Genomic DNA, 24,364 nt, shown 5'->3' with positions numbered 1-24,364 from the left:
TAAAAAATAACTTTTTATTGACAGAACCCATGCCAGGGTAAATTTTTACAGCATTATCCCTTGCACTCACTTCTGTTCCGATTTTTCCCCTCCCTCCCTCAACCCTCTCCCCCAGATGGCAAGCAGTTCTTTACATGTTAAATAGATTACACTATATCCTAGATATGTGTGTAGCACCAAACAGTTCTCTTGCTGCACAGGGAGACCAATACAAATTTAAAAGAAAAAGAAAAATAAAGAATATTACACAGTGAAATTATATTAAAACAATTTTTAAAGTTGAGGGTAGTAGGAAAAAAAAAGATTAGATTAGTAGACTAGTAAATAAACCTAGCCATACAGAATAGTACCACACCTTAATTCTTAAATAATTTAGTTATTGGAACCATTTCAGAATATATTATTGATTGTGTAGGGAAACTATCTAGAGAATTTACATTTTAAATGAAAAAAGAATTGTTTCAAAATCTCCTTTCCCACCAAAAAAAAGTTTTAATATTTTTCATACATACCAAGGACAATGATGATCCATCTTAAGAACACATCTAAGAAAAAAAGTACAATAAAATTCTATTTTCAAATTCCCATTTATAAATTCCCAAACACTTAAAATTTTATTTTAAAATGTTATCTAAGAAGATCATTATAATTAGCATTTTTATTGTAATAAGATATATAAAACTTTCTCAGGTGATTAATACTCAGTAAACACTTATATAATAGATTCTGGGCACATAAAAAAATCTATAGCTTTAGGAATTTCAGAAAGACACAGAAGAAGCAGATCTGGCTCTAGGGTCAGAGGATGTGGATTAAAATTACACTTCTGGTAATTATTATATGTGTGTGTGTGTGTGAGATCTTAGGCAAATCACTTAGAAGATGTGGATTAAAATTACACTTCTAGTGGTTGTTTTATATACATATAATCTTAGGCAAATCATTTAACCATGTCGGACTTCAGTTTTCTCACTTATAAAATGAAAAGGCTGAACTATTTTTGCCTTTGAAATTCCTTCTCATTCTAGATCCATGATTCTATAAGATCAAGATACTTATAACCTAGTAGGGAATAATAAGACAAGGACAAACATAAACAGTATATGAATCAAACTAATGTTATTCAACCATAGGTATTTGCTAAGGTGATAAAAAAAGGAAGGGAAACTCTCAAGGAGCTTACATTTTAATGGGAGAAACAACATGTAAATGACTAGGTATAACCAAGATAATCAGTATAAATGAATCTAAGATGGGAAAGCATTAGCAACTTACCAGGGAAGGGGGATAGGGAAAATAGAGTGGAATGACTGGACTAGGAAAAGCTTCCTGCAGAAAGTGGGACTTGAATTGAGTCTGGAAGAAAGTCAAAGAAACTAAAAGGCTAAGATGAGAGTACATGAATGCACTGAGAGTGGAAATAGGGTAAAAGCACAGAATAGAAAATGTAGTGTCATGTCCAAGGAATCGCAAGGAGTTTAGGTTAGCTTATCATCAAGTACATGTGAATAAAGAGACTGAAAATGTAGGAAAGGATCTTCTGAAAAGCTTTAAATACCAGATGGAGGAATTTATATTTGATCCTGGAAGAAACAGGAAAACTACTGGAGCTCAATAAGCAGGGGGTGGGAGTGACAAGGTCAGACCTATGCTTTAAAAAAATCACTCTGGCAGTAGAAGATGGAATAGGATGGGGAGAGACCTGAGACAGGTCTAGAGATTTTATCTTGTTTCAGCATTGAAGTCATAGGAGTGACATACAAGCAACATCACTATGGGGCATAAAATACACACAAGTGAAACTACTATAGGACATAAAACTTATTTTCAAGCATTTTCCTATGGAATTATGAAGATTTAAAACTATGAAAATGTAAGTTCTTAATAATTTATTTGAGACCTAACAGGCCTTGAAATTTACAAATTTATAGGCATATGCTTCACTGACAAGGAAAACTTGAAAATTTACTTTATCCTTTGGAAAACTAAGTTGCCTGACTTAGTGGAGCTCATTTATTACCTTTAATTGTACTTTGTTATATCTAAATGTGTGGCAGAATTTTTTTTTAAAGACCATAAAATTCGATGGGACAATTCTTTTGAACAAATTAACTTGTTCTAAGCTTTCTTTACATATAAAGTTCAACACTTTAAATAACCGCCATGGTCAGGAGCATAGTATTCTCTAAAAAAGCTGAAAGAGACTGTCAAATGAGATTGATCTTTACAAATTTTTTAGAACCTAGAATTTCAGTTCTAAAGGCCAAGTTAACAATAGTTAAAACAAATAAGGAAAACACAGTAAAAACTACTGAGTATAGGGCAGAACTGCTCACAAACTAATTAAAATATAGAACTTCTCTATTGAAATTAAAAAAGAACAAGATTAGTTCATTTAAAACACATGTATGGTATTCCAAAGATGCTTGAGTAGCCCTCCTCTTTATATGGATTACTATAGGGAATGAAAAATTAAAGTTATGGTTCATCCAAAAGGTAAAGGAAGGGTGAGTGAATGATGGCATAAGTTAAATCCATTACCAACAAAAGCTATTCCCCCAGAGAGAGAGAGAGAGAGAGAGAGGGGATGAGAATAAGTTGAGGGAAATTATTAAATTAATTGACATATTATTTGTTATAGCTTAACCTGAATGTTAAATATGATACACCAACTTTTCTACTATGAACTCTTCTTCAGATTATTACAGCATAGTCATTACTGATTTTGGGGGTACAAGTTTGGAAGGTTAAGCTAAAGTTATTAAGCACAAATCAAGGTGACACATCTGAGATCTCTTGAGTGATGGGAATGTGACTTATGCAAGAAACTTCATCTCTTCAGAGCAAAGAACCATAATATTTATTTCTTGAGAAGTGAATGCAAATTTTTAGAATTAGGGTATAAATGTAAAACTCAGTACATTTGTAACATTAACTTTCTCCCTTTGACAAAAGTTCCAATACCATGCTCAGTGATAATGAAAACTGCTGATAAAAGCTACTTACTTGTTACATACAGAGCAGTGGTGACATCGATCAGGTTTAATCAGTTGACATTTTTCACAATATCTGATTACTAAATTCAAGAAAAAGAACATTATTAAAATGGACAGACTATTGCTTAATTAAATTCAACAAATAAACCTATTTAACTTTTCAAACTTATTTATGGAACAAATTACTTTCAATTAAGAGATTTAAAATAATACAAAGGAATAAAAAGATGAAAGGGTTTTAGTATTAGTTAAGTCGATCTGTTCTTTTCTTGCTAGGTCTGTATCCCAAAGAGATTAAAAAAGAAAGAAAGAAAAAAAAGAAAAGAAAAAGGACTTATGTACACAAAAATATTTATAGCATCTCTTTTTGTAGTAGAAAACACTTGAACATTGCGGGGCTGCCCAATTGAGAATTGGCTGAACAAATTGTGGTACCTGATTGTGGTGGAATACTATTGTTCTAGAAGAAATTATAAGCAGGCTTATTTCAAAAACGGTTGTAAAAGTTTAGATATATCAATGCAAAATGAAATCAGCAGAACCAAGAGAATAAAGTACATAAGTAACAGCAATACCATATGTTGATTAACTGTGAATGATTTCTCTATTCTCAGCAATTATGATTCGACTATTCCAAATGAATTGAATTAGTTAATCGAGTGCTCTTTACATCCAAAAAAAAAAAGAACTGATAGAGATTGAATGAAGAATGGAATTAAATGCAAATTGAAGAATACCATTTTTCACTTTATTTATTTGTTTGTTTGTTTATATATTTTGCTGAGGCAATTGGGGTTAAATGACTTGTCCAGGGTCATATAGCTAGGAGGTATTAAGTGTCAGAGGAACTCGGGTCCTCCTGACTTCAAGGCTGGCACTCTATTACTAGCCATCTACTTGCCCCTTCACTTTATTTTTTCATGAAATTTTAAAAATCAATTGTTACACAAATTATTTTTATATGCAAATGGGGAAAAATATAATATTAACAAAAAAAGGATATATATAATAAAAAAAGGATATAGTATATAAATATATGAAAGAAAGTTGAAAGTCTTATTATATGAAATTAGTTTAGGATTCAAGGGAGGATGTATCCAGAAATCCAATAGTAAATGGCTCATTCTTCGGGAAATCACACAGCAATTTAAAATCAATTATCTCAGAGGTACAGACTGAGATATATATTTTCAGACATGGTCAATGTGTGTATTTGTTCTTAACTCTACTTACATGTTATATGGGAGAGAGCAATATCAAAAATAACAGAAAGAAGAGAGTGCTAATGAAACATTTTTTAAAAATACACAAAAATTCTGATGGAAGTGGATATCTTCGACAAAGAGAAGATCTAATTCAGTTCTAATTGATCAATGATGGACAGAATCAGCTACACCCAGAGAAGAAACACTGGGAAATGAATGTGGACTACTTGCATTACAGGTTATTTTTACCTTCTGAATCCAATTTTTCTTGTGCAACAAGAGAACTATACAGATCTGCATACATACATGTTGGAATCCTTACTAACTGCTAACTAATTAGAGTTGATCTAATCTTACAAGAAGATGTTTTGGCCAGAACCTGAAACTAGGTACTAAGTAGAACTAATCAATACAAGGCTTGTGTTCACACCTTTACTCATTGGAGTTCAATGAGTTCATACCTCCCTTGAAGCTCTTTGGGCCAGAGAGCACTATGGGAGAAAACCCATAATCCCTCTCTCTGGAAGGATTAGGATAGGATTTGGATAGGCCAATGGGCCAGTCGAAGAGGTTCTTCAGAGAGGAAGACGCTACAAGTCGAAATTTCACTGGAATGACATGAAGACTGGAGCTGGCTGGAGGCTGAAGAAAGCAGAGGCAGAGGCTGAAGGACCAGACCTTTGGATTTGGTGACATTCGGAGAGAGCTCTTGGAACCAAGCAGAGAGATAGGCCTCTAAGCTAACCGGGCTATATTGGGATAATAAAAGATCTTAACTTTTATCACCTGGCTGCTTTTTGAGAAGAAAAAGCTCACAACATTTTGGCGCCCTGAACGTGGGACAAATAGACCCCTCAGTGGATTTCAGTGGAAAAGCTCCGATCCTGATTCAAGTGGAAAAGCCTCTGATCCTGATCCAGTGGAAAAAACTTCAACCCAGAAATTAGGGTGAGTGCAACAAAGAAATTTTGTTAGAAGAGTTAAAGTAGAATTTCAGCTAAGATGGGACAGATATTTAGAAAACAGTCTGTTTCTGTTCAAGGAAAATGTTTAGAGAGCAATATCAAAAATAACAGAAAGAAGAGAGTGCTAATTAAACATTTTTTAAAAATACACAAAAATTCTGATGGAAGTGGATATCTTCGACAAAGAGAAGATCTAATTCAGTTCTAATTGATCAATGATGGACAGAATCAGCTACACCCAGAGAAGAAACACTGGGAAATGAATGTGGACTACTTGCATTACAGGTTATTTTTACCTTCTGAATCCAATTTTTCTTGTGCAACAAGAGAACTATACAGATCTGCATACATACATTGTATCTAAGATATACTTTAACATGTTTTAACATGCATGAGACTGCCTGCCATCTAGGAGAGGGGGTGGAGGGAGGGAAGGGAAAAGTTCGAACAGAAGTGAGTGCAAGGAACAATGTTGTAAAAATTACCCATGCATATGTTCTGTCAATAAAAAGCTATTTAAAAAAAAAAAAACCCTATTTCATTTGATACAACCACCCTAGGCTCTAGAACCTACTTAGATCTTGTATTTATATATATGTGTATATGTGCACCTATATTTGTATGAATATATATATATGTATACCTATATGGAGGTGTGTAGATATTTTTATACACACACACACACACACACACACACACACACCAGTTCTTTTCAGTTATGTCCAATTCTTTGTAACCCTTTTGGAGGTTTTCTTGGCAAAGATACTGAAGTGGTTTGCCATTTCCTTTTCTAGGTCATTTTATAAAAGGAGAAACTGAGGCAAACAAGATTAATTGACTTGTCACATTAATGTGACGTATCACATAGGTAGTGAGAATCTTCCTAATCCAGGCGCGGAAAAAAATACACAAAAATTCTGATGGAAGTGGATATCTTCGACAAAGAGAAGATCTAATTCAGTTCTAATTGATCAATGATGGACAGAATCAGCTACACCCAGAGAAGAAACACTGGGAAATGAATGTGGACTACTTGCATTACAGGTTATTTTTACCTTCTGAATCCAATTTTTCTTGTGCAACAAGAGAACTATACAGATCTGCATACATACATTGTATCTAAGATATACTTTAACATGTTTTAACATGCATGAGACTGCCTGCCATCTAGGAGAGGGGGTGGAGGGAGGGAAGGGAAAAGTTCGAACAGAAGTGAGTGCAAGGAACAATGTTGTAAAAATTACCCATGCATATGTTCTGTCAATAAAAAGCTATTAAAAAAAAAAACCCTATTTCATTTGATACAACCACCCTAGGCTCTAGAACCTACTTAGATCTTGTATTTATATATGTGTATATGTGCACCTATGTTTGTATGAATATATATATATAATTTAAAAAGGATATAATATATAAATATATGAAAGAAAGTTGAAAGAGTCTTATTATATCAAATTAGTTTAGGATTCAAGGGAGGATGTATCCAGAAATCCAATAGTAAATGGCTCGCTCATTCTTCGGGAAATCACACAGCAATTTAAAATCAATTATCTCAGAGGTACAGACTGAGATATATATTTTCAGACATGGTCAATGTGTGTATTTGTTCTTAACTCTACTTACATGTTATATGGGAGAGAGCAATATCAAAAATAACAGAAAGAAGAGAGTGCTAATTAAACATTTTTTAAAAATACACAAAAATTCTGATGGAAGTGGATATCTTCGACAAAGAGAAGATCTAATTCAGTTCTAATTGATCAATGATGGACAGAATCAGCTACACCCAGAGAAGAAACACTGGGAAATGAATGTGGACTACTTGCATTACAGGTTATTTTTACCTTCTGAATCCAATTTTTCTTGTGCAACAAGAGAACTATACAGATCTGCATACATACATTGTATCTAAGATATACTTTAACATGTTTTAACATGCATGAGACTGCCTGCCATCTAGGAGAGGGGGTGGAGGGAGGGAAGGGAAAAGTTCGAACAGAAGTGAGTGCAAGGAACAATGTTGTAAAAATTACCCATGCATATGTTCTGTCAATAAAAAGCTATTAAAAAAAAAAACCCTATTTCATTTGATACAACCACCCTAGGCTCTAGAACCTACTTAGATCTTGTATTTATATATGTGTATATGTGCACCTATGTTTGTATGAATATATATATATGTATACCTATATGGAGGTGTGTAGATATTTTTATACATACACACACACACACACACACACACACACACACACACACCCACACACACACACCCACACACCAATTCTTTTCAGTTATGTCCAATTCTTTGTAACCCCTTTTGGAGGTTTTCTTGGCAAAGATACTGAAGTGGTTTGCCATTTCCTTTTCTAGGTCATTTTATAAAAGGAGAAACTGAGGCAAACAAGATTAATTGACTTGTCACATTAATGTGACGTATCACATAGGTAGTGAGAATCTTCCTAATCCAGGCGCGGAAAAAAATACACAAAAGAAAGTTCATAAAGGGACATGAACAAGCAAAGATGTGTTGTTAGAATTCCTAATCCTACAATTAAATTAGCCATACATTTTTATAATATAAGTTCACAAAAAATGGAATAAAGCACTATAAAAATGCATTAAATGACTGAACACATCAACTTCAAGTATGATCTAATAAAAATGACTCCTCTTTTATTTCTCTCCCCCATCCCCATCCCTTTATCCTCTTCCCCATCCTAGGCCATCCTACAAGCCATTCTAGATAACCTGGTAGTGGGAAAAACTGCAACAGTGGAGATATTCCTTTCTTCCGCCAGTGGTAGGTGATGGGGACATAAAAAGAAAGAAATCAGAGTCCTGGCCCTCAATGAACTAACATTGATTCTGCAGCGGATGACAGTTTACCCTGCACTTAAAGAAAAAGCACTTCTTACAAATAGTGAAAGAAGAAGCTGGTGGTGCAGTAAATAGAACACTAATTCTGGATACATAAGACCCATGATCAAATATGACGCCAGACACTTATTAGTTGTATGACTCTAGTAAGTCACTTAATCTCTGTCTGCCTCAGTTTTTTTATCTATAAAATGGGGATCTTAACAGAACCTCTCACTATCATTGCTGTGAGGAAAAATTGGAGCAGTATTTTTTTTTTAAATTATTATAGCTTTTTATTTACAAGTTATATGCATGGGGAATTTTATAGCATGGACAATTGCCAAATTTCTGTTCCAACTTTTCCCCTCCTTCCCCCCACCCTCTCCCCAAGATGGAAGGTTGACCAATACATGTTAAATATGTTAAAGCATAAATTAAATACAATATAAGTATATGTGTTCAAATAGTTATTTTGCTGTACAAAAAGGATCAGACTTTGAAATAGTGTACAATTTACCTATGAAGGAAATCAAAAATGCAGGCAGACAAAAATAAAGGGATTAGGAATTCTATGTAGTGGTTCATAGTCATCTCCCAGAGTTCTTTTGCTGGGTGTAGCTGGTTCAATTCATTACTGCTCCATTGGAACTGATTTGGTTTATCTCATTGTTGAAGAGGACCACGTCCATCAGAATTGATCATCATATAGTATTGTTGTTGAAGTATATAATGATCTCCTGGTCCTGCTCATTTCACTCAGCATCAGTTCATGTAAGTCTCTCCAGGCCTTTCTGAAATCATCCTGTTGGTCATTTCTTACCGAACAATAATATTCCATAATATTAATATACCACAATTTATTCAGCCATTCTCCAATTGATGGGTATCCACTCAGTTTCCAGTTTCTGGCCACTACAGAGAGGGCTGTGGAGCAGTATTTTTAAAGTGCTTTGTAAATGATAGCTATTATTACCAATAGTTAAGTTATGGATCACTGAGTATTTTCCTTTTTAATATATTTGGATAATGGAGATTTTCAATATTTTAATTTAATAGATAAAAATAGTAATGGGATTGAGGGAGAGGCAAAGAAAATGGAATAGCAATAAAAGTTGTCAATGACTCATTATAAATACATTATCAATAGAATATTATTTTGTGACTAGTCATAACTTTCATTTAATCACAAATAAATCAACATATTTCACTATGGAAGTGAATACAACTGAAGAGATACTTTGAAATCTTATAATCTGTTTTGCTTACATTTTGTGGAAGTCATAGTGTAGACAGGTAACTCTTTTGCTACTCTCTTCAAAATTTCTTGTTGGACTTCAGGTCGTTCTTCCTTTTCATAATGTTCTTCATCGGACTGAGATAAAAAGAACTAAAAGAGGAGAAAAATTATTAATTCTTGATCCTAAGATTATATCATCTACAAATTTTTCTAATATAAAAAGGTCCTTGCAAAAAGAACTACAAAACTACAGGAAAAGTTTGAACATGTTATTTCAGGTATGCTTGGCTAACAGTTGAGAAATTTTTTTTTTCACAAAAATGCATTAAATGACTGAACACATCAACTTCAAGTATGATCTAATAAAAATGACTCCTCTTTTATTTCTCTCCCCCATCCCCATCCCTTTATCCTCTTCCCCATCCTAGGCCATCCTACAAGCCATTCTAGATAACCTGGTAGTGGGAAAAACTGCAACAGTGGAGATATTCCTTTCTTCCGCCAGTGGTAGGTGATGGGGACATAAAAAGAAAGAAATCAGAGTCCTGGCCCTCAATGAACTAACATTGATTCTGCAGCGGATGACAGTTTACCCTGCACTTAAAGAAAAAGCACTTCTTACAAATAGTGAAAGAAGAAGCTGGTGGTGCAGTAAATAGAACACTAATTCTGGATACATAAGACCCATGATCAAATATGACGCCAGACACTTATTAGTTGTATGACTCTAGTAAGTCACTTAATCTCTGTCTGCCTCAGTTTTTTTATCTATAAAATGGGGATCTTAACAGAACCTCTCACTATCATTGCTGTGAGGAAAAATTGGAGCAGTATTTTTTTTTTAAATTATTATAGCTTTTTATTTACAAGTTATATGCATGGGGAATTTTATAGCATGGACAATTGCCAAATTTCTGTTCCAACTTTTCCCCTCCTTCCCCCCACCCTCTCCCCAAGATGGAAGGTTGACCAATACATGTTAAATATGTTAAAGCATAAATTAAATACAATATAAGTATATGTGTTCAAATAGTTATTTTGCTGTACAAAAAGGATCAGACTTTGAAATAGTGTACAATTTACCTATGAAGGAAATCAAAAATGCAGGCAGACAAAAATAAAGGGATTAGGAATTCTATGTAGTGGTTCATAGTCATCTCCCAGAGTTCTTTTGCTGGGTGTAGCTGGTTCAATGCATTACTGCTCCATTGGAACTGATTTGGTTTATCTCATTGTTGAAGAGGACCACGTCCATCAGAATTGATCATCATATAGTATTGTTGTTGAAGTATATAATGATCTCCTGGTCCTGCTCATTTCACTCAGCATCAGTTCATGTAAGTTTCTCCAGGCCTTTCTGAAATCATCCTGTTGGTCATTTCTTACCGAACAATAATATTCCATAATATTCATATACCACAATTTATTCAGCCATTCTCCAATTGATGGGTATCCACTCAGTTTCCAGTTTCTGGCCACTACAGAGAGGGCTGTGGGGCAGTATTTTTAAAGTGCTTTGTAAATGATAGCTATTATTACCAATAGTTAAGTTATGGATCACTGAGTATTTTCCTTTTTAATGTATTTGTATAATGGAGATTTTCAATATTTTAATTTAATAGATAAAAATAGTAATGGGATTGAGGGAAGGGGAAAGAAAATGGAATAGCAATAAAAGTTGTCAATGACTCATTATAAATACATTATCAATAGAATATTATTTTGTGACTAGTCATAACTTTCATTTAATCACAAATAAATCAACATATTTCACTATGGAAGTGAATACAACTGAAGAGATACTTTGAAATCTTATAATCTGTTTTGCTTACATTTTGTGGAAGTCATAGTGTAGACAGGTAACTCTTTTGCTACTCTCTTCAAAATTTCTTGTTGGACTTCAGGTCGTTCTTCCTTTTCATAATGTTCTTCATCGGACTGAGATAAAAAGAACTAAAAGAGGAGAAAAATTATTAATTCGTGATCCTAAGATTATATTATCTACAAATTTTTCTAATATAAAAAGGTCCTTGCAAAAAGAACTACAAAACTACAGGAAAAGTTTGAACATGTTATTTCAGGTATGCTTGGCTAACAGTTGAGAAATTTTTTTTTTCACAAAAATGCATTCTTACAACACTAATATCAACATAACTTAAGATTTATATGATATTTCAAAAAATTTTACATAGTTAAATTTAACCTGTGTATCAGTCAGCTTAGCCAAACCTCAAATGTTGGATTTTTTCCTAGTTTTTCTTATATTTAGAACAAATACAAATATCTTTGTAAAAAAAAAAGTTTTACTTTAAATGCTTTCCTGTGAAATACACCAAATACTGAGATTATGAAATGAAACAAAATGAATAATTTTATATATATAAATGACTTTAAGGCTTTCAAAATACTTCACAAACATTATCTAATTTATCTTTTACAGCCATTCTAGGAGGTAGGCCTTATTATTATGTCCATTTTACAGATGAGGAAACGGATGCAAAGAGATTAAGTGTTTTGTTCATGGTCACATATTTGAATTAAAGATTAGATTTTCAATTCACATCTTTATTTTAATGTTAACAACAAATGACTATTAAACTTCTCATCTGATTTCTCTTCAGCAAAGATTATCGTAACCTGCTCATTTCTTCACCATTACCCTTCATCACTGGATTTTATGATTTATATTCATTTTAATTAATCCCCACAAATGTTTCAATAAGCAATTCCTCAATTATTAATGTGACTATTTTTCCAAATATTTAGTATGTTATTCAGTAGGACTATAGACTTGGAAGTAACAAGGACCATATAGTCCAGTCTCTTCATCTTAAAGAAAAGAAATCTGAGGCATAGAAGGTAAATGATTTGCTATGGTTACAAAAAAAGTATCAGAAGCATGGTTTGAACCCATATCTTCTAACTTCAGTGCTTACACCCTTTCCATTACAACATACTGAACTGTTTGTTTATACATTTTGACCATTTTGTCTATTGGAGATAGGGTACTGTTCTTGTAGACTTACTTCTGTTTCATGGAAAATTCTGGAGTCTTTTATCCATTATATTTATAATGAACCCTTCCCCTATTTTGTTGCTTTTATTTTTCTTAGTTTTGATATTTGTTGTATAAATCTTATTTTTTAGATAACTAAATACATTAACCTTGTTCTGATAATTGTTTTTAATGCTTCAATTACAAAAATACAGATCTCCTATTTTAGGTAAGTATGTGATTCTGTTTCCCAGCTATTTCATTTATTTGTTTATTTAAATATTTAAGTTATTAATTAGCAGAAATTCTGATTGCAAGAATTTAATTTTCTTCTATATTATGACCTAATTTCCCTAATAACATTTATTAAGCAGTGATTATTTTCTTCATTATTCAACTTCATTAGTTTTTTAGTCTTGGGTTATTACTTATTGGTCTATCTTGTTGATGTAAAATATCTCAATATGTCAAGAACTGAACAAAAGGCCACAAATAAATGTTAATTTATGCACTGTTTTTTGTAGTGCGTTTTAGAGAATGAAGACTACTTCAAGAAATATTAAGACCCAAATCAATTAATTTAGAACATGAAAAGGCTATGGCACCTCTGTTCTTTCTACGAAGTCATAATCACATAGACAGGGGAATAGGAATCTCTAAGAACAGGCCCAAAGTCAGTTATAGGTTGAGCTAGAGTCTTTATTACTTTCTTTTATAATAGTCCTTTGATCCTTCCATCAATTATGAGATTAAAAAATTCCAACTTAAAGACCTGAAAGCAGAGATGAACAGGTAACACACATTGTTTTCTCATGTTACCACTTTGGAAGCCCCCCAAAAGCAAAGAAGCATTACCAATCACAGATGGGACTCTTCCTGTTCAAAAGAGGAAATCTGGCAAGCCATATGGGAAGCTGCCACATTCACTATCCCAAATCTGTGTAGACATAGATAGCTACAGCATTTCTCTTGTCTGAGGTCTCCATAGCTTGTACAGAATCTCCTTTAATAATTCTTATTTGGACATACAAGGCTTGTGTATGCGTTGTAGACTTTTCACTTTCTTAGGAGCTAGGTACCAATACTATTTTTTAAGGACACTCCAGCTAAATTTAGAGACTCCTTATCAGAAGACTGGGTCATAAGGAGGATAACATTTTTTTGATCATCATAACTCATAAAGAACTTTCTAATAAGACATGGAAGAGTTACAATATTAGGTAGGAAAAGCACCCATACATTAATGAAATCAACTTCAAAAGTTTTGTGAAGTGTCCTACTTTATATTATTATCCAAATATTCAATTTTTTAGTCACTTAAAATATAATTTTTTCATTTTATCTTTTAGCATTTTATCTTTATAGCTAATATACAGAAATATTTTTTTAGGTGGGGTATATTTTCTTTCAACCTTAAAATTTAATAAATTCAACACTTCTATGTATTTGCCTACTTCAAAAGTACTCCTTTAATGCCTCAAGGTATAAGGTGATCTTGGATCATAAAGTCTACGTCAGCAGAACACAGCTCTGTCAGGTTCTACTAAACTGGAAGTACTTTTTAAAAGGCCAAGCAAGAGCAGTGCCGTATCTGGCATCCAGTCTTTTTTCAGGCCATAACTCAGAGGGAAGCTTGGCAAACCTCTCTGGTATGTCAGCAATAGTAGAGTGAAGAACGTCACCAGCATCCATATGGTCAACTCCTGTAGCATGCATCTTGCCATCTGTCCTGGAATGAACTTTTGAGCCTGAAATTTCTTAGCTCCTGTAACCAGGTTTTTCATTTATCTCAGGCTCTCAGTAATATGCTGACATCTTGATATTAACCTGGCATAGATTTTGTTTTACACTTATTTCTCATTACCTCCAGATTTGGACTCCAATTGGGGACAGGAAAGACCACTTGTCTTGCTAGGTAGCCCCCCACAAGAGACTCCAAAGTCCATAGTGCTGATAGACTATTTGTCCCAGATATTTGCAAAACTGGCAATGCTATAAAATACTTTTATATCTCTGAAGGCAGGACAGTCAAACACAGATAAACAGCATCTGGAAAATTCCAAGTATTTTTGGGCAGCCAAGTTCATGGTAGAGAACTCACACAAGCTCCCTAGCTCATTGTAAAATGTTAAAATCCTCTGAATTTGGAATGTCCTGTAGAAAGGACCAAGTTGATCTTGAAGTATTCCAACTAGAAGAGCAAACATTCTTATTTCACTAAAAAAAAAATCCCCTATTTTATTTTTCAGTGTTAATACCTTAAAAATATCATTTTATTGACAATTTTCTCTTTCCCCCATTAAAAGATCAGTTCAGTAAAAGTAACTGACACATCAATCATGTCTAATAGTATATACTGTATTTCACAACCATAATTCCCAACTTTTGCACTGAAGGGGGTGAGACCCTAAATTCATTCAGCCTTATAAATTTCTGATGCTCCCTTTATGGGAAGATTTATCTCCTTCAACAAGCATAAAAAATGGGATAAAGAATATCAGCTCCTCCTGAAACTTACTACTGTTCATCTTTCTATTTGAGGAGGACCAATGATATCATAATGTTGGGAATCAAGGAACAGTGTGTATGCCTGTGGCTGATAATTCCAACATGAGCTCAGAAAGTTCTACTATAGGTAGAAATGGAGATATCTTTAGATTTGCGTACCTCATGATACCTTTGTGCTACTGTGATTCTGCTTTACTCATAAAGCACGGTGCTACCTTTGATGTGGGAATGCCATGTTAGGTGGTGATGAGCCTGCATCCCCCATATCTCACAACTCATATACTAAAGTTTGCCAGAGCCCTTGAGAGGGTCCTTTTATCACTTCTGACCTCTGTGTGGGCAACTGCCTTGTATGAGTTTTCTATAAAACAGTGTTTTAGGTAAAGATATATTAGGCATTCATCTCAAGAGAACCTCAAGTGTATGGTGCCTTATTCTGCCAGGTGATCTTCAGAATATTTCTAAGAACAATCCAGGTAGAAGTGGTTCAATTGTCTGGCATGGCCCTGGTACACTGTCTAGGTTTCATAGGCATACAGCACAATGGCTCTGTAGATCTTTAATTTGGTAACAGTCTGATACCTCTTCTCACTCACACTCCTTTGGAGCCTCCCAAACACTGTATATCACTAGAAAGTACACTGCCAAGGTAAGTGAACTTATCCACAGTATTCAACACTTCTCCATTTGCTATAACCAATGATTCCACATATGGATGGTAGAGAACTTGTGTTTTCTTGGTGTTAACTCTTTGGCTAAAATGACCACACACTACCTTTGTAGCATCTTGGCTTCAATGGCTGCAGTGATTGTACAATCATCTGCAAACAAAAAATCATACACCAACTCTACTGTCAATAGAGTCTTGGCTTGTAGCCTTTTAAAATTAAATAATTCACCACCAGGGTAATAGCCAACCTTTTATGTCCTCATTGAAGCTGTCTGACAATCACTGAAAACTCCATGCTAAGAAGCATGGGAGCAAGCACACTGTCCTGTTTCACTCTGCTGATACTTGGGAAAACTCAAGCACTGTCCATCATCCAGAACCTGGACAAGCATGTCATCCTGAAACTGGCAGACAATGTGGAGAAACTTCTCTAGGCAACCAAGTTTTGACACAATTTCCCCTAAGCCCTTGGTCGAATGGATGAACACTACACAGATCTCTGTTGTGCCCTTGTTGTTACTCCTGGAGTTGTCAAGCAGCAAACACCGTTACTTGTTCATCCTTCCTGAAGCCACACTGGCTTTTGGGTAGAAAATAATCTTCCAGATGAAAGATCAGCCTATTAAGAATGACTATAGCAAGAATCTTGCTTAAATCAGGATGGGATGAGATTACTATTTCAATGGATCAATTTTGAAGGTCTGGTCATGTCCATCTCAGGTAAATCAGGTCACATGGATATGATTATAAACTAATCTGTCTCCACAACATCTCTTGACTGTGCTCTTCTTTTCACTACACTATACTCTTCCTCTTCTGGTTTAGGCTTTTGTCATCTCTTATAAGTGCTTCCTACTTAATTTCCATACCTCAAATTTTTCCCTATTCCAATTTATCATATATAAACTGCTTAAGAGATTCTCCTAAAGCAGAGATGTCTGACCACATTACACCATTCTTGATACTGAATAAACTGTACTGTCTCCCTATCTTTTTTAAGGACCAAACATAAATTTTCAGTTTGGCATTTAAAAGTCTTTACAACCTGGCCACATCCTAACTTATTAAATATTATTTAATTTTATTAAATATTATTCTCCTTTACCCACTCTTGCTATTCTGGCTTCCTTGCTATTCTTTTCTGCACATTAGTGCCAAATCTGCATTTGTATCAGCTGTCCCCCATACCTGAAATGTTCTGCCTCCTCAACTCCACCTCTTGGAATCATTGGGTTTTCTTTTAGATTCAGTTCAAAAGATACTTTTCTGCACTATCATCCCTGATTTCTCCACAAAGGGTAATGCAAGGTTATCTTCTATCAGCTTTGTATATACCAATACATGTGCATGTCGTCTCTTATAGAATAGAAGATTCTTAAGAGCAGAAATTTTCACTTTTGCCTTTGTAGACTTACTCTATAGTGTAGTGCTTAATAAATTCTTGCTGATTCATTTGGAAATATATTCATATTGAGTATTGTCTTTGGTCATATTCAAACTAGTAAAAACTCTCCCATACTCTTCCAGCCCATTCACTGGGATTAGGCTGTATAATATCTGAGAATCTAAATTTTTGAAGAGATCTGGGTCTAACCCACATCTGAAATACATGAATGGAAGCCACTTCACATACCAATGTAAGGGCCCATCTATTTCTGACCCTTGAGATCCAACTGGCATGTTCTGAGGTACTTAACCCAGGTCCAGTGGCTGGGATGGACTCAGAAAGCTCAAAAAAGTATTACAAGATTTACAAAATGTTTTCTTCATAACATTACAATTTATAATGTATTATCATCCATATTTTACAGGTAAGGAAACAAAGAGACAATAAATGACTATTCCCATCAACATATGGGTACAGTTTATGTTCAAGAAGCAAGAGTAACCAAAAAGTCAGTAGTGAATGCTATACAATTTTGACTGATTATCAAAATACCTAAAAAAGAAGAGAATTTCCAAAGAGCGGACAAGGTTGGTATTGATACTTTTATATCCCCAAGGTACTCAAAACCACATTAATAATAACCAATCTACATGTTCAGTTTCACATCTTAAAAAAAAACCCAACAACTTTATGATAATCATTTATACACAGAGAGAAATCCCTTTTAATGATTATATCTTTATCAGAAGGAAAAGAGAACATAAGGTTTTTATTTTATTACTTACTGATTTTAAAATAATGTAGACTTAGAAAAATATAGACGTAGGAAAAAATTCAATGTTCAAGGCTCTTCTCAAGTAAGGTAATATATGACTACAAGAAGAATACTGTTTGTTGAATGTAGAGGGCCACATATAGTGGGGGAACTCTGGGTGAGGTATAAGACCCTTCAGCACAAAGGGAACCTGCTAGTAATTCTGGTTTGGCTCCCCATCTCCCTTAAGGACTCTTGGCCTTCCTGAGAAGTCAGGGGGCAGCGCCAACCTATATTGTGACTGAAGCAGAGTTATACCAGGTGGAAGAGTGATACCAGGTGGCAAACTACATACAATAGCAAGTTGTTCATGTGATCCCACGGGCGCAATATATACTTAGGCATGTCCAGTGTTGCTTTGGTTATATAAGGGTATGAGGGTATATAAGGGTGAAAGAACTTGGAATAAATGGACTCCATATTTTAATCATCCTCGGGAGTCTCACCTCATCACTCCTCCACTAAGACAGTATGTTTTTTCACTCTGGTGTGGGGGCTCTAGTTTTGTCACCCTAAAACAAGACACAACAGTCGAACAATCCATCAAGAGACATTCTGATCTATAATGTCTGAAGCTTCAAAAAGTATGTTCTATACAGAGTCTAGGGTTTGGATAGTTTGTCCAAATGCTTCTATTTGCAGACAACACTGTAGCAAGTCTAGAATACTAGAAAGAGAAAAAGTTCATGACCAAATAAGAAATAGCATCACAGAAGGTAAAATGGGCAATTTTTATTCATAAAATTAAAACAACCAGGTAAAAAGCAACACCCAAATCTATATTTCCAATCTCCCTCCTCCTTAATTCTTTTTCAGGCCATCAGCCCTGCCCTGGTTTATTTCTTCCATTTTGACTCTGGTGAAGGAGTTTATTCTATATTGTCTTTTTGCAAATCCTTTATTTTTAACCTACTGAAGATCTTGCTACGCCAAACCATAGGCTTGGATTACTCCCACTATTAGCTGCCTTTGCTCTTAAACACAAGGACACTAGAGAAAAAAATCATTATATTGCGCTGATTGGATCCATAATAGCTAGGCCCTCACTACTGCTAGGTAATCCTTCCCTACCTCCCAACTTGACTCATTATTCCATGCACTATGCAAATTAAAGCAGTTCTAAAGCTTACTTCACACTCATCAAATTGACAAAGATGACAACTAAGGAAAATAACTATTAGAGAGGCTTTAAAAAATCAGAAAACAAATCTGCAAATTTAATTCACTCATTCTGGAAAGCAATTTAGAACTAGGCCCCAAAAGTTACTCAACTGTGCATACCCTTTAACTTATCAAAACCACTCTAGGACTACTATACTCCAAGAAAGATAAAAGACAGAGGAAAAGGACTCATATGTAGCAGTTCTTTTTGTTATGGCATAGAACCTAAAAACTAAGGGAATGCCTATCTACTGCAAAGAGACTAAATAAATTATGGTATACATTTGTCATAGAATACCACATTGGTCCCAAACTGTGACAGATGGAATGGTTTCAAAGAAGCTTACATATTATTTTATGAATTCTCTTAAAGTAAAGTGAATAGAACCAAAAATAATTGATTCAACAACGCTGTAAAGTCAACTTTAAAATACTTGAGAAACCTGATCAACACAATGACCAACCATGATAAAACATGTTGTTCACCTCCCTGAGAGGATTCAAAATTTAGAATAAAATGTATATATTTGTACATGGATAATGTGAGAATTTGTTTTGCTTGTTTGCACATATTTATTACAAGAGGTTTCATTTTTCTTTTTTTTTTTCCAATATAGGGGTAACTGGAGGGAGAAAAATATTAACTTCTTATTTTAAAAAAAATTTTTTTTTTAAAGAATTTTTTAAGAAATTTTTAAGAATAGGGTTGAGCAAAAAAGGATCATTGAAGCATTTTTTAAAATCCAGAGAGATCAGAACCAAGTCTATAAGAAATCAAAGACAAAAAGGACAGCTTTCAAAATTGTGTTAAATTCTTTACATACTTAAAAAGCCAGCTGTACATTACCAATTTGCAGTTTCATGTATAATAAGCCTTTCCAACCATTCAACTACAATGCCAATTTTATTTGATGTTTGTAATAATAATAATAATAATAATAATGACAAATGTTTATAATTAACTTGTACCCTTCCACCTCCCAAAAGATCATTCAATCTGCTTAAGACTTGGAGTTATAGGGAACACATTATAATACTAAGAGGTCTAATCCCAGGGGACATTCATACAGTTCTAAATCCACTTATTTGGCACCTAAATTTTTCCATCTTGTCTTCAATGATGACATGAGAAAATCTAGGTAGAGTGTATCTATAGCATTTCTTTAATATACCAATGTAGTAACCCTATTAAAAAAGGAAATGAAGTTATTCTGGCATAAAATGTTTCTGATGAAGCCAAGCTGGTTCTTGACAACTATTATTACCTTTTCTAGATGTTTAAAAAGTATCTCTTCAATAATTTTCTAAAATTTTGCCAGGAGCTGAAATCAAGCTAACTGGCCTCTTCCTTTTTTCATAAGTTAGTACATTTATCTTTTCTTGTTTTTTTTTTTTAAATAAATTGTTATGTGTACTTTTATGTACCCTGAAGCATAATCTCCACCATCTTTCAAAGATTACTGACAATGACTGGGTAATTAGATCTTCAATAACCTGGAATGTAGTTCCCTCAAGAGAAGTGATTTGAATTCACCTGGGTCAGGTAACTATACTTATACTTACTTATACTGGGTTTCAACACCCTAATTTATCAATTTTTATTTTTTCCTTTTCAGTATAAAAATCATTCTCTCCTTAGCAGGAGTAACAAAAACAAAATAAGAGATGAGCACGTCTGTCTTCTCTCCATCATCAGTTATCACTGCTCCAAGCAGCACCTGAGTGTTTGAATTTATGTCCCTACTGGGCGTGTATCATCAACTTTGGGGAAATCACTTTTTCTGGGCTTTAATTCCCTTACCTATAAAACAAAGGGTTAGGGCTAAGATCTCTTCAAATTCTAAATAATATGAGTCTATTATCTTCCTAATTTTTTCTTTCTCAATAAATTTTTCCAAAAAGACCTTATTTTTATCCTTTTTATCTTATCGTCTGTATTTTATTCTATCACTACTCTTGACTTGTTCTGAGGTTTAATGTCCTCAATGCTACTTTTACAGGACTATGCCACATATTTTTATTCATTCTCTTTCCTTTGTTTTCACCTCATTTAAGTGCTTTATAAAAAAAATTTTAACTGGTCAATGAAAACGTTATGCTTGCAGAATTACATTTAGATAACTCTTCTTTTTCTTTCTCACTAACTTAGTGTGTGTGTGTGTGTGTGTGTGTGTGTGTGTGTGTGTGTGTGTGTGTGTTGTCAGACCTTTTTTCCTAAGAGATTTCTATCTACCGTTGGCTGTTTTAGCAGAATTCTGAGGATTCCCAGAATTCTGTGCCACCAGAACCCTATCTTTTCTTTGAATACTTTGAAATCTTTTCTTTTAAAATATAAGAATTACGTTCTTTCCTGTGAACCAAGATAAACATATAGTGATTGTAAAGTAGATTGTAATATATTATTAATATTGATCTGTGTATGAGAAATAGCAATAAAATACAAAATTAAAAAAAAAAGGAGTTGGTTTACTCATACAGCAATATGTGAAAGTCAACTGTAACTGCAACATTCCATATGAATACAAAACACTTCAGCAAAGGTCTCCAGCATATGATGCAAATTCTTTGTTAGGTTTTTTAGAAAGATCTGAGGATGAGGTTACAATCTACCTGGATGGAGACCTATTTTTATGCTCAAAGATTAATCTAAGTATCAAAGGAAATATCTATGTTATTTGGAGCATAAGTTCAATGCCATATTTCATTTTTTATTATGGCTTTTATAATTTACAATGCCTTTTTTATCTTTGTCAATGCTTTTCCACTTAAATTTTGTTATCTAATATTATGGTTGATCATCCAGTCTTTCTTGTATTATCACAATATAGTTCTAATTTTAGCCCGTTGTTTTTCATATTGAGTCCATTTTTTGCAGATAATATATTACTAAGTTGTTTTTTCATCTAACTCTTTAGCGTACAGACTATAGTTTCTTCAAAATTTAATTACATAAATTAGAAATTCACCTTATCTTTTATCATTCAATTTCTCCATTCATTAAATACTTGTGGGCTCAATTTTTTTAAATAGCTTTTTATTTTCAAAATACATGCAAAAATAGTTTTCAACATTCACTCCTGCAAAACCTTGTAGTCTAAATTTTTCTTCCTCCCTTCCCCCATCCATCTCTCCCACCAGACAGTAAACAATCCAATATATGTTAAATATGTACAGTTCTATACATATTTCCACATTTATTAAGCAACAAAAGAAAAATCAAATCAAAAAGAAAAAAAAAGCAAGTAAACAACAACAAAAAAAGGTGAAAATACTATGTTGTGATTCACTTTCAGTCCCCACAGTCTTCTTTCTGGATGCACATGGACCTTAGATATTACCTAAACTACCATCTTAAAATGGCAGTCTTAAAGTCCATACTGGATCTAGAGATCCAAAAAAATGGAAATTCAGATTTGGCCTCAGACACTTACTAGCTATGTGACCCTAGACTGATTTAACATCACTTCTCCTTTGTTTTTTCTTAGTTGTTTTCTCTGTAAAATGGGGAATAATATCACTTACCTTTCAGGACTGTTGTAGAGATCAACTAAGATCATATTTGTAAGGTATCAAATATATTTCTCAGATGTAGTAAGAGTTATATAAATGCTTAAATCCTTTCTACTTCTCTTTTTTTCCTCATAAAATAGATGAGGAAAATTAGGCTCACAAAAGCCTGGATTCGACACTTAACTAGTTTGCAAACTAGTTAAGTGTCGAATCCAGGCTTTTGTGAGCCTAAGGATGAACAACTAACCTCCCTGTGTCCTCAGCTATGAAATGGGGATAATGATACCTACAAAACTTAACTTCAAAATGAAAATTAACTTGATTGCTTAGAAACTATCCTCATGTTCATCCCTGCCTCTTTTAACAAGTTATCCCAAACCTTATTTGAAATTTAAGAAAATATTAGAACTATACTATCCATACCTAAATCAACTTTTAAACAATATTATGCTACTATGAGAGGCTCAAAGATATATTACACACATTAAAGTTTCTTTCACCAAATCAATAACTGTTTCAGAGTAGGCTTATAATTTGAAACTTAAAATATTAATTTATCAAACAATTCAATGAAATGAAATAGAAACCAGGCACATTTCACTATGCTTTAAATAAATCCCACAGAAAGGAAAATAACTTCTCAGACTGTGAAAAAATTCTAGTTTTTACCAACATTAAATTTACCTCTTTGGAGGGGCAAACTGGAGGTGTAAAAATTGTCTTCCAATAGGACCACATAAACAAGACAAATGACAGATGGAAAATCACAAGGTAGATAGCTGCCTTTCCTGGTAAATAAAAATAAATACAAACAAGATTTCAGTGGGTTCAGGTAAAAATTACAAAACATATAATACACTTGAATTCTTAAGTAGTTTTTTTCCTAGCTGGATTAAAATATTTAATCCAGGTCAATGGAAATGTCAATAAAACTTTTTTATGTGAATTTCTCTTGATACTTTCTAGGAATTCTACCACAGGGGAATAAACTTATGGTATTAGATTTATCCACATAACAATTTAGTTTTAAAAAGATAACTGATGACTAAGGTAGGTTTTTATTTCACAAAACTAGTGCCAAGGCTTTTCAGAATCAAACTTTCAAAAATGACTATCTTTACTCACTTTCTTTTCAGCCTTATATCAAAAAAAAATTTTTAATTGAGCAAAAATCATTCAATTTGTAATTTAGCACTGTGAAACATTCAACATGTGGAATTACAAAATGAAAGTAAATGAGAAGGAATTGCAATATTGTGCAGCATAATAAAACAATCCAGTCCTTATCAGCAGAAGAGCCGATTAGAAAAAGCTTCCTATTTTTCAGTCCCCATTTTCAACATTTGCCAAAAATGTAAGCTTACTGCTACTATTACCATTATCATTACTATAATCATATTGAACCATGTGAACATCATGCTGTGACTTTTCTGATTGGATCACTGCAATACCCTCTCTTTATGAAGCTTATCAAAATTAATTGAAGTAATTTTTGTCATTCTCTTTGAAAAAGACCCTACACACATATTTCTAAAAGTTTATGTAAACTTACTTAAACATTAGAATTGCATTCAGTTTTGTTTTAAATGTATTTGGAATTAAATCCTGATCTGGGAGAAATATCAACAATCTCAGATAAACAGAGATACCATTCTGATGACAGAAAGTGAAGAAGCTTCTTGATGAGAGTGAAAGAGGAGAGTGTGAAAACTGGCTTAAAGCTTAATCAAAAAAATTAAGATAGTTGGTTACTGGATCCATCACTTTCTGTTAAATAGAAAAGGAAAAAATGGAAGGAGTATCAGATTTTACATTTTTGGGCTTAAAAAGATCACTGTAGATGGCAGTTGCAAACATGAAATTAAAAGATGTTCCTGTCTTGGAAGGAAATATATAACAAATCTAGACAGCATACTAAAAAGCAAAGATAACATCTTGCCAATAAAATTCTATGTAGTCAAAGCTATGGTTTTTTTAACAGCACTATATGGCTATTAAGAGTAGGAAAGCTAAGGAAAGCTGACCACCACAGAACCAAGGCTTTCAAACTATCATAC

At 33.6% G+C, this 24,364-nt stretch overlaps 1 protein-coding gene across 4 annotated transcripts in view; it reads right to left on the bottom strand.

Moving 5' to 3' along the window:
• ZDHHC20 (zinc finger DHHC-type palmitoyltransferase 20) overlaps positions 1–24,364 on the bottom strand; it is a 111,258-nt gene that overhangs the window by 22,659 nt on the left and 64,235 nt on the right. For 2 of the 4 annotated variants that reach the window (XM_051986579.1, XM_051986581.1), the window contains exons 3-6: positions 22,992–23,095; positions 11,095–11,215; positions 3,007–3,076; positions 513–545 (exon numbers count right to left, since the gene is read on the bottom strand). In XM_051986579.1, the coding sequence (XP_051842539.1) occupies positions 513–545; positions 3,007–3,076; positions 11,095–11,215; positions 22,992–23,095 (328 nt within the window). Of the gene's footprint in view, positions 1–512; positions 546–3,006; positions 3,077–9,291; positions 9,413–11,094; positions 11,216–22,991; positions 23,096–24,364 lie in introns of all 4 variants that reach the window. The other 2 variants (XM_051986580.1, XM_051986582.1) reach the window with 1 other exon arrangement.

This window comes from Antechinus flavipes, chromosome 3, assembly GCF_016432865.1.
Source record: "Antechinus flavipes isolate AdamAnt ecotype Samford, QLD, Australia chromosome 3, AdamAnt_v2, whole genome shotgun sequence".
Taxonomy (NCBI): Eukaryota; Metazoa; Chordata; class Mammalia; order Dasyuromorphia; family Dasyuridae; genus Antechinus; species Antechinus flavipes.
The sequence above is the reverse complement of the archived record's forward strand: the minus strand, read 5'-3'. Positions and strand labels throughout refer to the sequence as shown.